Source organism: Takifugu flavidus, chromosome 3, assembly GCF_003711565.1.
Source record: "Takifugu flavidus isolate HTHZ2018 chromosome 3, ASM371156v2, whole genome shotgun sequence".
Taxonomy (NCBI): Eukaryota; Metazoa; Chordata; class Actinopteri; order Tetraodontiformes; family Tetraodontidae; genus Takifugu; species Takifugu flavidus.
Window position 1 is genome coordinate 13,631,707 of NC_079522.1, and position 12,313 is coordinate 13,644,019.

Below are 12,313 nucleotides of genomic sequence, written 5' to 3' on the forward strand. Positions count from 1 at the left end.
TTTTTGCTTGTCAAGTAAGATTTTTTCGAGTCATTTTTTATTTTAATTTTTCCAATGTGTCGAGGTTGAAAGAAAATGCAATGAATAGAAACATAGGAATTCTGGAAGGTTTTGTTTCAGACTGCATGTCTCAGCTTTTCAGGGAAGCCAAACCCCTCTCTAAATGATCAGTGTGGGATTCACCACTATTTAACACAACTGATCATTTGAACACCTGTAAAAAGAAAAAAACAGCATTTTACTTGCTTAAAGCGCTGTGATTTTCTGCCGCTTGTAAAACTGATGCTTTTGATGTGGCAAATGTCCGTATACACAAGTGTCTTAGCGCCACTTTGCTTTTGACGTGTCAATATGATAGTAAGTCATATCCTCTTTTTACCACAGCCCATAAGTACAATATTTCTGAAGCCAATCAGCTGAGAGACCACAGCGAGCCCAAAACAATGGATCCATCAGACGTGCCTGTTGTGTTGCTTTTCTGTATTACTGGATGAAATTACTACATTTCACATAATTAAATACAGAAGAAGTATAATCACTGTGCCTGTATATGCTCTGCTTCAAAAATATCGGTGTAGAAAATTACTAAACACACCTTAATCAGCACTGTGGGAGACATGCAGTTGCTCAAAAGAGAACTGTGTTTGTCACCATCTGATCACCGTCTCCATTCGCAGGACACTTTGGCCAGAGGATGGTAGGACAGCAGCAGATGTTGTGGCAGGTTGTACTTCCCGAGAGCCCTCAGGAAGCAGTGAACAGCCTCTCGCTGCTCTGCCTTATTTACCAAGCAGTCCGTTATAAAATAGCACTTTTTTTAACCAGCCTTCTACTGATAATTTATCTAAAAAAGTGTTTTAATACTTTATCACAAGTAAGTCGTTGTGGCGCTGAAATGGCACCTTTAAATGATGAGCCCAAACATTTGACCTACGCAGCACAACACTAAAGCAACGAGTCACATGCGTTTTATGTGCACAGCCACCGATCATTCAGGCGGGGGGGGGTTTGACGTCTCATGAGGCACAGTCTGAAACAGAACCTTCTCATTTTCTGTTTTTCAGTGTCACATTTTCTATAAAACTCAACATATAGGGCATTTATTTTTTTTAAAAATGACTCTTGACAAAAGGTGATGAAATTCCAATTTTCATTTTTGTCTCAGGATTGAAAGCTGAACTGATAAGCGTGACAGGGACCAACTTATCCTCTTGTTATTCATTTCAGTGATTCAAATGAAACTACAAATTCAAATTACATGATTCTGATTCAGTTTCTGGTGGCACATGTTTTCATATCACAAATCTGTAATCAAAGAAGTTTATCGGTTGCCATAGTAACTCAATGGTTCGTGTCATCATCCTGATAATGTCTGACTGAAGATAAGAAAAGGCTGTTTTATTATTGAATTTTTCAAAATTTAAAATAAAACAAACATGTTACAAAAAATAGCAACATTTACCCCATTTTTGAACAATCAACGCCTGTAGAGAAGCTGTTCTCAAAACTATAAACGGGCAGTGAATGTAGATCTCATCATTGCTCTTCTTTCTCAGTCATCAGTGACTAACATGCTAATCTGGATACTAATATAGTTTGGTCCTCACGCTCCACACTGCACTTATTAGATTGTGCGTGTGTGGAAAACCAATCAGCTGGGAAAACTGTGCTGTATACATAAGGTCTGTATCAAATCAAATCAAAATCATATATCCAGTAATCCAATAATAATAATGATAATCTCACATTGATTTTTTTTCTTTGCTTAGGATTTTTTTGCTTAGGTCAAACATCAGTTGCTTAAACCATCTATTTTTAGCTTTAATACATTATAACACTGACTGTGTAGCATTATAATAAATAAATGTATCAACCTTTGACTCTAATTTTTCTATAAGGCATGTGATATAAAGCATAAAGTGGTACAATACTTTTAACAACAAATGAACTAGTTCTTCATAACAAATCATATTCACTACAGAGGAGAGAAAGGTATTGTACTGTATTATTATCAGTGTCAACAGGATATTGACCGAACAAATGGGCACCATAGCAAAAGACACATTAAAGCGGACCACAATAATTATAAACGTCTTGTGTTTGTGAATGTGTGTGTTGTCACAGGGCTTCAGAAGAGACTTAAGAGCTAAAGAACCGGTTGTGACCAAAGCTCTGGACGATGTAGGAGTGTTTCTGTCAGAGTTGCCCAGAGACACACCATCACCTGAGCAGAGGGGTAACGTTCATGTCCAGAATGCTTCATTCCAGGATATTCCCCTTGTCATTGTTCAGATTGGCCCCTTGCAGCATCTCCTAGAGATGTTTTAAAAACCATGTTAGTTTAGGCAACATTGCACCTTTTAAAAACATTTGTGCTTTTAGAGCTGGCCTGAAAACCCCAGAAATAGCTCCTTAATTACGACATTTTGTTCCATAGCAGCAGAGATTAACTCCAGCATAGAAGGAAATATTCAGGTCATTTAACAGGCCTGCCTTCTGGACAGACATCTGAGTCACCCATTGAACTCTCGACCATGGTAACAAGTTAATAACAACCGCATTCAGAGGTCTAGCACACACACACACACACACACACACACACACACACACACACACACACACACACACACACTTGTCTTGCAGCACCTTCTGCACTATGGCAGAAGGTGCCTTTGAGTATGTTTTGAGAAAAGAGCTGAACTTTTACATTGTTCCACCAAAGTTATTCAGCTGCCAATTCTCAACACTGGGTAAACATTCCAATTGGAACTGTGTAGGTTTATCTCTATTTAAGGTAGCAGAGGTGTAAAAGCAGATAGATAATATGACTTTTTCACCTCTGAATAACTTAGATCTCCTAAAAAGGAAAATTCAGGACAGAAACAAAGAAAGTAAGTCTACATTTGATGGTTAAAGTTTCTATTTTTTAGCCACCTTTTTGACTTAATTATTGGACTCTTTCTTTCATGTCAGTCAATTCAGGCAAGGGAATCACTACTCGTAGAAACACTTTTAACATGACATAAAAAAACGTTTCAAATCTAACCTTGAAATAAACTATATTTGGACTGTAAATTACCATTAAAAAGTCTTTACTTTAATGCAGACATTGTTGTACTAGAGGGTTAGCTAATATGTGTTCGGGTTCTGCCACTGAATCTTCCTTTCCGTGGTCGTTCTTTCTAAGATATCAGCCCTGAGGAGCGTGCCCAGAATGTGGGCCGAGTCATTCGCAAAGAGGCAGATGATGTGATAATGAAGTGGGACCGACTGAACACAGACTCAGTGGAGTGGCAGAAGAAGTTAGAGCTGGCTCTGGATCGGCTGATGGAGCTTCAGGAGGCAGAGGACCTGCTCGATGGGCAGCTGAGACAGGCTGAAATGGTGAAGGAGGCCTGGGAACCCGTTGGCGACCTGCTGATTGAATCACTGCCAGAGAACATTGACAAAGCCAAGGTGAGGCTGACAAATGGACTTGTTGACGCAGTTTAGCTTTACATTAACATTTGAACAAATAAGGTGGGTTCAATCTACACACCACACATCTACCAGCAACACCAGCCTCAATCATCCATCCATCATCTTTTCCCTTCACGAGGTCACGGCACAAGCATCAAAGCATTCTTATGGTTTGTACCATAAACTGTCTGGCAGATAACAAATGTGCATATAATCAAAATAATGTGATATTAAATGATTAAACATACAAGTATTTAAGGCTATAGGTAGGCTATGACCATATATCCCTTTAAACTAAGCTGAGACTGCTAAAGTTGGACCATACACGCTACATGTCACGTTACATTTATCCTGCTTACTGTAAGTCAGTTCAGTGTTCTCCATACATCAGCAAGCAGTAAATAAGCAGAAAAACAGGACAGTACATGATGGATGCATCTGCTTTTCAATGTTAGAGCACTGTAGGTGAGAAAAGAGACTGAACCAACCTAACAACCTGTCTGTGGATCCCATCTGTCCTCTCTGGAAACACTCAAGCAGAAACACTTTGTGTGTGTGTGCGTGTGTGTGTGTGTGCGTGTGTGTGTGCGCGCGTGTATGATGCAGGAGTTCCAGGAAGAGATTGCTCCGATTAAGGATGATGTTACTCATATGAATCAGTTGGCGTCGACCTTTGGTCCCCATGACATCCAGCTGTCGCCTGCCAACCTGGAACGCATTGATGATCTCAACACACGGTGGAGGCTGCTCCAGGTACACAGTAATCCCAAATGTTTGGTATTTAATTATTTACTCTGTAAAGCAAGTTATTACAATATGAAATCTATGTAACAAGGAATTGTTGCCGCGCTCCAACCCCATTACAATCAGGGAAGTCTTTGGTGCTGTTAGCACACAACCAAGTCTAATCTTTCCAGGCTGACTGCTATTTTTGAGAATATCTGTGCGTACTTGAGGGGGATTCAAGCTTGTGCAGCATATGTTGGAGATCACAGGGAGCACTGGATGCAGCTCAGTCAGACTCTATAAACCCAGCCACAGCCCGGCTGGAGGTCCGACAGTGATTCTCGCTGTAAGTGACAGATAGTGGCAATCAGATGCAAGTGATGTCCGGGACCCCTGAGCTGAGATGGACACCGCCGTGACAGTACCAGACGGCTGCTCTCTCTGAAGTTAGCACCTGACCAGATGCTTGTGCGCTCAAGTTTCCACACACATGCACACGCTTGCCTTTAAGTTACAGTGAATTTGACAGCAACAGTGTGTGCAGGCAGAAAGAAAGGGGTTTTTTTCCAAGAGAAAGATGCAACAAAGACCAAACCAAATACTACAAATACCAGATAATATTTTAATCTGATTACATGCAGTGATATGGTGCACTTGTAACACAGTATGCATACATACATATTTTTTTTATCAGTTTATTCCAGTTGTTTAAGCTATTATAGTGAGATTTTTTTGTTTCTCATTATAATTCTTTTTGGACAACGGAACAAAAAACAGAAAAACAACATCCCCTGAAGACAAACCCAAAAAATAAATAAGTAATAAATCAATGCAAAAATTATTCATTAATAAGTGAATATAAGTGGGTACATAAATAAAAAGGAAAACTAAAGAAACATATAGTTCAAAGTTGGCAAAGGAGAAAGATTAATAATGATTCCAATGAAATAATAGATATTATAGGATGCCCAGTAACCAAGAAGAGGAGCATCAGAGGGGATAAAAGCAACAACATCAGTGTTTTTCTTGGTGAGACTAGTTGGAGTCTGCGCTACCCCAAAGATAAATGCCAGTGGACCAGGTTCTAACATGATATTGAAAAAGCCCAAAAGAACACAACAGAAATTGTCTGTCGGAGATAAACCACATCTATCGCAGATATCAAAATAGCTGTTTTTGGTGAAGGTAATTTTATGGAGAACTTTACATTAGATTAAACAGAGCCGAGTACACGAAGATGTAAAATTTATCATGATCAGTGCCTGTCTCCACCACGGGTCAGTCAAATCGAACCTCACTGAGGTGTTTTTGTATGACTGAGATGTCTTTAAATGTGATATAAAGCCTAAAATGTCAGAGCCTGTGATAGCATAAGTGGTCTACTGTGTTCTGTGCTGGGCCTGATAGAAGATAAGGATTTTAAAAAATGTGTTTGGACGTTTGGACAGGAAGGACTGGCAGCAGAATGTTTGTTCATCACTCTTAAATGCAGGGTTGTGGATACAAATCTCTGTGTGTGTGTGTGTGTGTGTGTGTGTGTGTGTGTGTGTGTGTGGTGTGTGTGTGTGTGTGTGTGTGTGTGTGTGTGTTACACGCACATTCAAGTCACTTTGGTTAGTTTAGTGTCATGTTACACTTAAAAGGTCAAAGATGAGTGGCCGGGCACGGACACGCTGCTCTCCTCAAATTCTTTCTCAACAGTCTCGCTCCTTTTGTTTGTACAATTGTGATTAGGTTACTGTGGAAACGGGAAAATGCAGCTCAGGCCGAAATGGACTGGGTGATGCAAACTTGAAGGTAATTTCACCATTTGGTTTCCTGTCATGGGGGGCGACTCTAAAAGGAGGACTGATCATCACTTCCATCTTTGTGTATTCTTCATTAGATTCCATTTCAGCGCACACTCCCTCTATAATCCGTCATCAGCGGACTTCTCGTTTAGCGGTTGAAAGGCAGGATTGCTAATCAGTCTGTTCGTCTGTTCAGACCGCGTGATAACCCCTCTCAGTCCCACAGCATCAGTGCTTTCGTCAGAGAAAGTTCAAACTCCTTTAAACTTCCAGTGACGGATGCAGAAGAATCTGTCACTAATCTGTCTGCCAATGCTTGGCCGAGCCAGCTGGAGCTGCGTGCGTTGCCTGGGAACTTTAGATCATTGAACATTGTGTCAGGACAGATCCGTGATGATGAACAAGCAGCATCTCCCCCTGGAATGCTCAGCGTGGAGCGTGCTGGCAAGCGTTGATACCAAGGTTTTATGCAAATGATACATTGGATTAAGTGGCAAGTTTGAAAATGTTTCCTCAATATTGCTGTTAAATTTTCATCCTTGGTTTACCTGCAGAATGATCTCAATAAGCTTGAGAGCACTCGTGTATACAACGCTGGCATAGAGAATTTAAAGGATGAACTACTCGTCGTTTATATGTGTATACTTTCTTTTTTTTTCTGTTTCTGACACGTCAACTCCGGAGCCATGCAAGGCCCTGGACCAACCGCTGGGCTTAACAGCAATTAGGATCAAGAAGTCAGGCATCCAATGATTGGAAGCATCTTTACATGACAGAAAACGTTGCATTATTTTTTCTTTTTGTGCAGTTCTGCAAAAAAAAATCATTTCCATCGATAAAGCGGCAGCCGGCTCTAATGTCCTTTGCATTGTGTTGCACGCACAAATTATCGACTGCTGCTGCACAAACAGTTTTTGTTTGTTGTCCGGAGTTTTGCTGACACTCCCAAGAGATGTCATCACCAAAATAGCTTGGATGGTAGGTGTATTTTCCAAACGGAGAGCTGGACCTTCGCTGTCTTTGTTTACACTCAAAGACTATTTACAGGTGCAATTCAGTTGCTGAGGTAAAGGAAGTATCCTTCACTTCATTTTTCCTTTTCTTTGCACTGAATCCCAATCAACATCCTTTATTGGAAGCAGGATTTTAAGACTGATGTGGTGTGATCAGTGACAAGCCTTCAGATGGATCTGTTCGTGAGAGGAAGTCAGCGGGCTGCTGATGGACTTCTCCTCGCCTTCTGCATGTACCTGCAGAGGCGTGCAGATTTGCTCCAATTATCTCAACTCAATCTAGATAGACAGCTCATTCAGAGCTGAAGGAGACTCACAGGAGACAGCATCCTCTCTAATTCCTCCACTACAAATTCAATTATCTTTCCCATGCTTGTCTTTGTCTCTCCTCCACTTTCACCCTCTGTAGCGTAGATATTCGTAGTGGCACTCTCCCTTCAGCCCCTCATTGCATTATAAAGCTCTTCATTACTCAGAGGAGGCTTCATGTCATTCTATTTATACTTTGTGAAGATAGCCTCTATTTTTCTTTGATAATACTGTTTTCTCACCATCTTGTTCTGCACATTTGATTTTTCAACTGTGGTAGGTGACCTGTGCATTTTCTGTTCCAATCAACAACAAATAGTGATGGCATCATCGGTGACATTCAGCTGTGTCATTTTCTATACATCCACTTTAAAACCACATTAAAATCTAGATATTGAAGATATGAGTTAAGAGTCCAAGGGCCTGATCAACTAAGATCCTAAATAACAAGCGCTAAATTGTGCGAGCAAACTAAACAAGCAGGGGCCCTGAGTGGGAGTGATGGAGGTGATCGACTATGACTCCATGTGCAATTTTTTGCAGGTGCAAAATTGGTGTGGACAGTGCTATTTAAATGAATGCTGGCTGTCACCATGGAGACACACTAAAAAACTATGCTGGGAGGCACCGGCGCTAACTGCTTTGGTGCGCTGAATCGATCCAGATGCAAGAAAACGTGGTGTTGCACGGAGTTTTTCCATAGAAGATGTGGCTCCTTTTTGTCGCCTGGCTGCAAATCAGCCCTGAGGTCACCCAGCAGCTCAGAAAGGGCTCTGACGGAGAGGGGATATGTCTCCACTCCAGTTTGCACCCGCCTTTCAAACGTGCCAAATATAGATGAAAAACAGCGACCCCAATCAGTTTCAGGTTTGATAAATCCCATTGCGGGTGCGAAACGATAACATTTGCATCTCCTCCTCCCAGTATTTTGCACATTCTGATAAGCTGCATACATAAAGGCAGACACTCTAAATGGATTGTGCGTTCTATTTTGCTCATTTGACAGAGACTAACCTCGGTGCACCGTTAATAGATCAGATTTGCACACACTATCAAGTTTGCACATGTTTTTAGACACAAACTTTTAGTAGATCAGGCCCTAAATGTTGTCTTTTATTAAAGAAATAAGATTTCATCCAATTACTCCTTATATACTCATTAAGATGTCAACAGAATGCAGTTTGGTTTTTACAGAAGTAAAGAGAATTTAAGCCAACACAACTGAGTCCATGTGTTCATCCATGACAAACATCATATCATTCTAATTGTGTTTTTATCTTTCTCTGGCAGATCTCCATTACAGAACACCTGAAACAGCTGACAGATGCTCACAGGGATTTTGGCCTTCGTCACGGTGAGTGAAGTACATCTATAGTAATAAAACACACTTGCACATCATAGTGCACACACTCCTGCCAACAGCCCTCAGGTGCTTGACGGTGTGTGTGTGAGGAAGCGATAAGCAGCATCTCACTCAGTGGCCCTCAATAAGTGATGTGTTCGAGGGTGACGCAGTGTTCCAGTGTCAACAGGTCACTGAGGGACTGAATTAGCAACGAGAAGGAGACCACGCATTCAGCCTGCTACTGTTGGCTGCTGATCGAGCCTCCGATGTTTCATTGATTGGTTTATGCAACTTGTTTTTCTGGTTTTCCCGCTGAATTCAAATAGGACCTAGCACTTAACCCCATATGACCAATGCGTTGGCAGTTGCATATTGATGAAAATCCCAGATTGACTTTTGCATTGATGAAAGCGGGGTGAAAAACATGCTCTCTTCAGCCCCGGGAGACAATGAAGAACACGGAGGCTGAAGTCACTGACAGTGAACTTACTTTTGCCTTTATTGTGTGTGGATCCAAATGTAGCTTAGCAACAAGCAGCTTAGAGTGCAAGACGCATTTGCATTCATGTGTCTTTTTTTGACCTTTCTGAGGCAAAAGATTCCAGTCATTCTTGTTTAACCCAAACACACACTCAGAAATTGCATTTTGATGATCCAGTTTTTCAACAATATTTACCGTATTTTCCTGACCATGAGGTGCAGCCAGCAAGCTGAAAAGTTGAAGAGCATTTACAGATTATGGAACTCGGTGCACACATAAGCATTATAAGCCCCTCCCCATTTTGGAGAAAATAGTATTCAACAACCTCAAAATAGAAAAAAAGTTTTGTTGTGTCACGTGGGAGGAATAATTTGGCTCCATTGTGTTTGGACACAGAACTCAAGAATGGATAATCTAATTTACCCACTGGGCCTGATCTCAGGGGCCTTTTCGTTGTTCAAGAATATTTGCAATTTCCACAACAATTTGTATTTTGAGTACAATATAATCCTATCATCTTTTTCTCATCATAGCTGATAACCATGCACTACCTCAACACTAGTCCTACACAATAAATGTGGACCACATATCTCCTTGAAGATAAAAATATTCCCTAATGCTCTGGTGGAGGTGGTGAAAGTGTCAACTTCTGCCAAGCTCAGGAGTCAATCATGGATTTCACCCTTTATTACGCCATAAATATACAATTAGATTGAAAGGAGTTCACTTCCAACACATGACTGAAATAAGAACCACCCACATTAGTTTTACTCCTAATTATATTTTAGTATGCATTTGAGCTAGTTTAGGCTCAGATTTACATGAAATTCTACAACAACTGAGCCATTAAGCAACCGCCTCTTCCCAACAGTTCCCTCTGGATTGAGACATTTTCAAAAATAACATCAATTTTCCAAATTCCAGCAGCACAAATAGGCTGCAATAAAGAATCCCCCATTGTTTCTTTAGCAGTTGGTATGGCCCTCGCCATTACTCACAAACAACTTAGACCAGAATATATCAGACATTTGCAGTAACTCTCTGAGCTTGTAGAGGGACGTGTTTGAATACATTTAAGCACCTCCACCTGGAGCCACTCATCAAACAGCAAGCTGCTTTTACACATCAATTCCATTTAGTTAAGGTAGAGCTCGTCTGCAGAACAATTAAAACACAACCAATAACAAACGATTGCTTCATCACATACAGGCTCATGGCGGTGATTAAAAAATGGAAGAGCCACAGGAGGGCTTGTGAGGAGGAGAAAACAAGAGGAATGCAGATGGTAGAGCAGCAGATTTGCTGTTTGAAAGCTCACATCAAGCAGGCGAAAAACTCAAACCTTCCCTGTAGGGAAAAAGAAAAACGACATCCACCACGTCGAGTCAATTCATCTTGATAATGGAGCTATAACACGGGGCCGATACAGATGTTGATGGGTGCTGTAATAAAAAAGAAAGCAAAAATGATGACTTTGGAAGAGCTGTGTCTTTGTTTTCCTTGCTCTGCTGAGCGGATGCACACCTCGTTTGTTCCACCAGTCAGTGCATGATGCACTTTACTCCACCCGTGGGGCACAGTCATGCTTATACGGCGAGCAAATTACAGCCAAACCCCCCTGATTGGTCAGCGAGGCATCCCAGCTGTGCTGACAACTCCCAGAAAGGGAGCCCGTCCCACTTTTTCCTGTGTCAACTCCTACGGGCACAATAAAGAAATGATAATGACAATTTTTTCTCATCTGCTCCTCATTAGCTTACATGTTACTATGAAAAAAAAATGAACGTCGCACCTAATGTTAAGGATAACCGTTCCTTGTGCACACATATTGCATAATTTTGTGCGAGTCGCAGGATGTTGAGCCAGCAGTAAAATGTCCATAAAGAGTCAAAGAGCCTGCAATCACTTTGTGTGACCTTTGGGTTTTTTTTCTGTCTCTGCAGGATCTGTAGAGAGCCCCTTCGAGCAGGGAATCTCCCCAAACAATGTGCCCTACTACATAAAGTAAGTAGTGATCTCTGAGCCGTGTATGAACGCGCTGCATACACACACTCTGGTTGTTGTTCCGCTGCAGCGACAGATGCTGGGTGCAGCACGCCTGACAACTCTGTAGCTTCAGAACACATCAACAAACAAAGCAGAGAGTGACTTGCATGCTAAAGACACTAAAGGCAACAAAGTGCAGCAATAGCTTTCAATATTAAAATGAACAACATCTGTCAACCTCTAACATCAGCTGCTTGATAACAACATGATAACAACATGGCCACCACTGGCCACGGTTTCTCTACCGCCCTTTGTGCTAATCTTTGCTCGGGTGTTTTAATAATTCATGTCCAGGTTTGTCGCTTATGTCTGTTTTGCAAATAACAGAGAAAAGAAAAGAACAGTGGAGTATTAAAACTAGAAAAGACCACTTGAACCTTTTTGGGACAAAAATAAGTTTTTTAGTGTTTTTCAGGTTTTGTGTGTCGGTCGAAGAACAGAAAGATTTTTAAAATCTCCCTCGTAATTGATGTTTTATTGTCGTAACAGTGATCAGACCTAATTATTTCACATTTATGGCTATTTGTCAATTTAATCTCTGACTGACCTTCATTTGACATTCCATCCATCCGTCCGTCCGCCCGTCCGTCCGTCTGTCCATCCATCATCAATCCATCATCCATCCATCATCAATCCATCATCCATCCATCATCCATCCATCCATCATCAATCCATCATCCATCCATCATCCATCCATCCATCCATCCTCCATCCATCATCCATCCATCCATCATCCATCCATCATCCATCCATCCATCATCCATCCATCCATCCATCCACCCATCCATCATCCATCCATCATCCATCCATCATCAATCCATCATCCATCCATCATCCATCCACCCATCATCCATCCATCCATCCATCATCCACCCATCCATCCATCCATCATCCATCCATGATCCATCCATCCATCCATCATCCATCCATCCATCATCCATCCATCATCCATCCATCCACCCATCCATCATCCATCCATCATCCATCCATCATCCATCCATCCATCCATCATCCATCCATCATCCATCCATCCATCCATCCATCCATCCATCCATCCATCCATGATTTAAAGCCAGATCATTTTGGTTCAGTCACTGTCTTCCCTATCTAAGGCGGGCCACACATACGGACATTTTAACTCTGA

General features: G+C 41.4%; 1 protein-coding gene across 18 annotated transcripts in view; it reads left to right on the plus strand.

Annotated features, from left to right (window-relative positions):
• The window catches only part of dmd (dystrophin), a 167,528-nt gene that overhangs the window by 125,366 nt on the left and 29,849 nt on the right, over window positions 1-12,313 (plus strand). For 13 of the 18 annotated variants that reach the window (XM_057026113.1, XM_057026114.1, XM_057026115.1 and 10 more), the window contains 6 exons: window positions 2,125-2,236; window positions 3,188-3,456; window positions 4,066-4,212; window positions 5,920-5,982; window positions 8,588-8,651; window positions 11,067-11,127. In XM_057026113.1, coding sequence (XP_056882093.1) covers window positions 2,125-2,236; window positions 3,188-3,456; window positions 4,066-4,212; window positions 5,920-5,982; window positions 8,588-8,651; window positions 11,067-11,127 — 716 coding nt within the window. The remainder of the gene's footprint in view (window positions 1-2,124; window positions 2,237-3,187; window positions 3,457-4,065; window positions 4,213-5,919; window positions 5,983-8,587; window positions 8,652-11,066; window positions 11,128-12,313) is intronic. The other 5 variants (XM_057026123.1, XM_057026112.1, XM_057026117.1 and 2 more) reach the window with 1 other exon arrangement.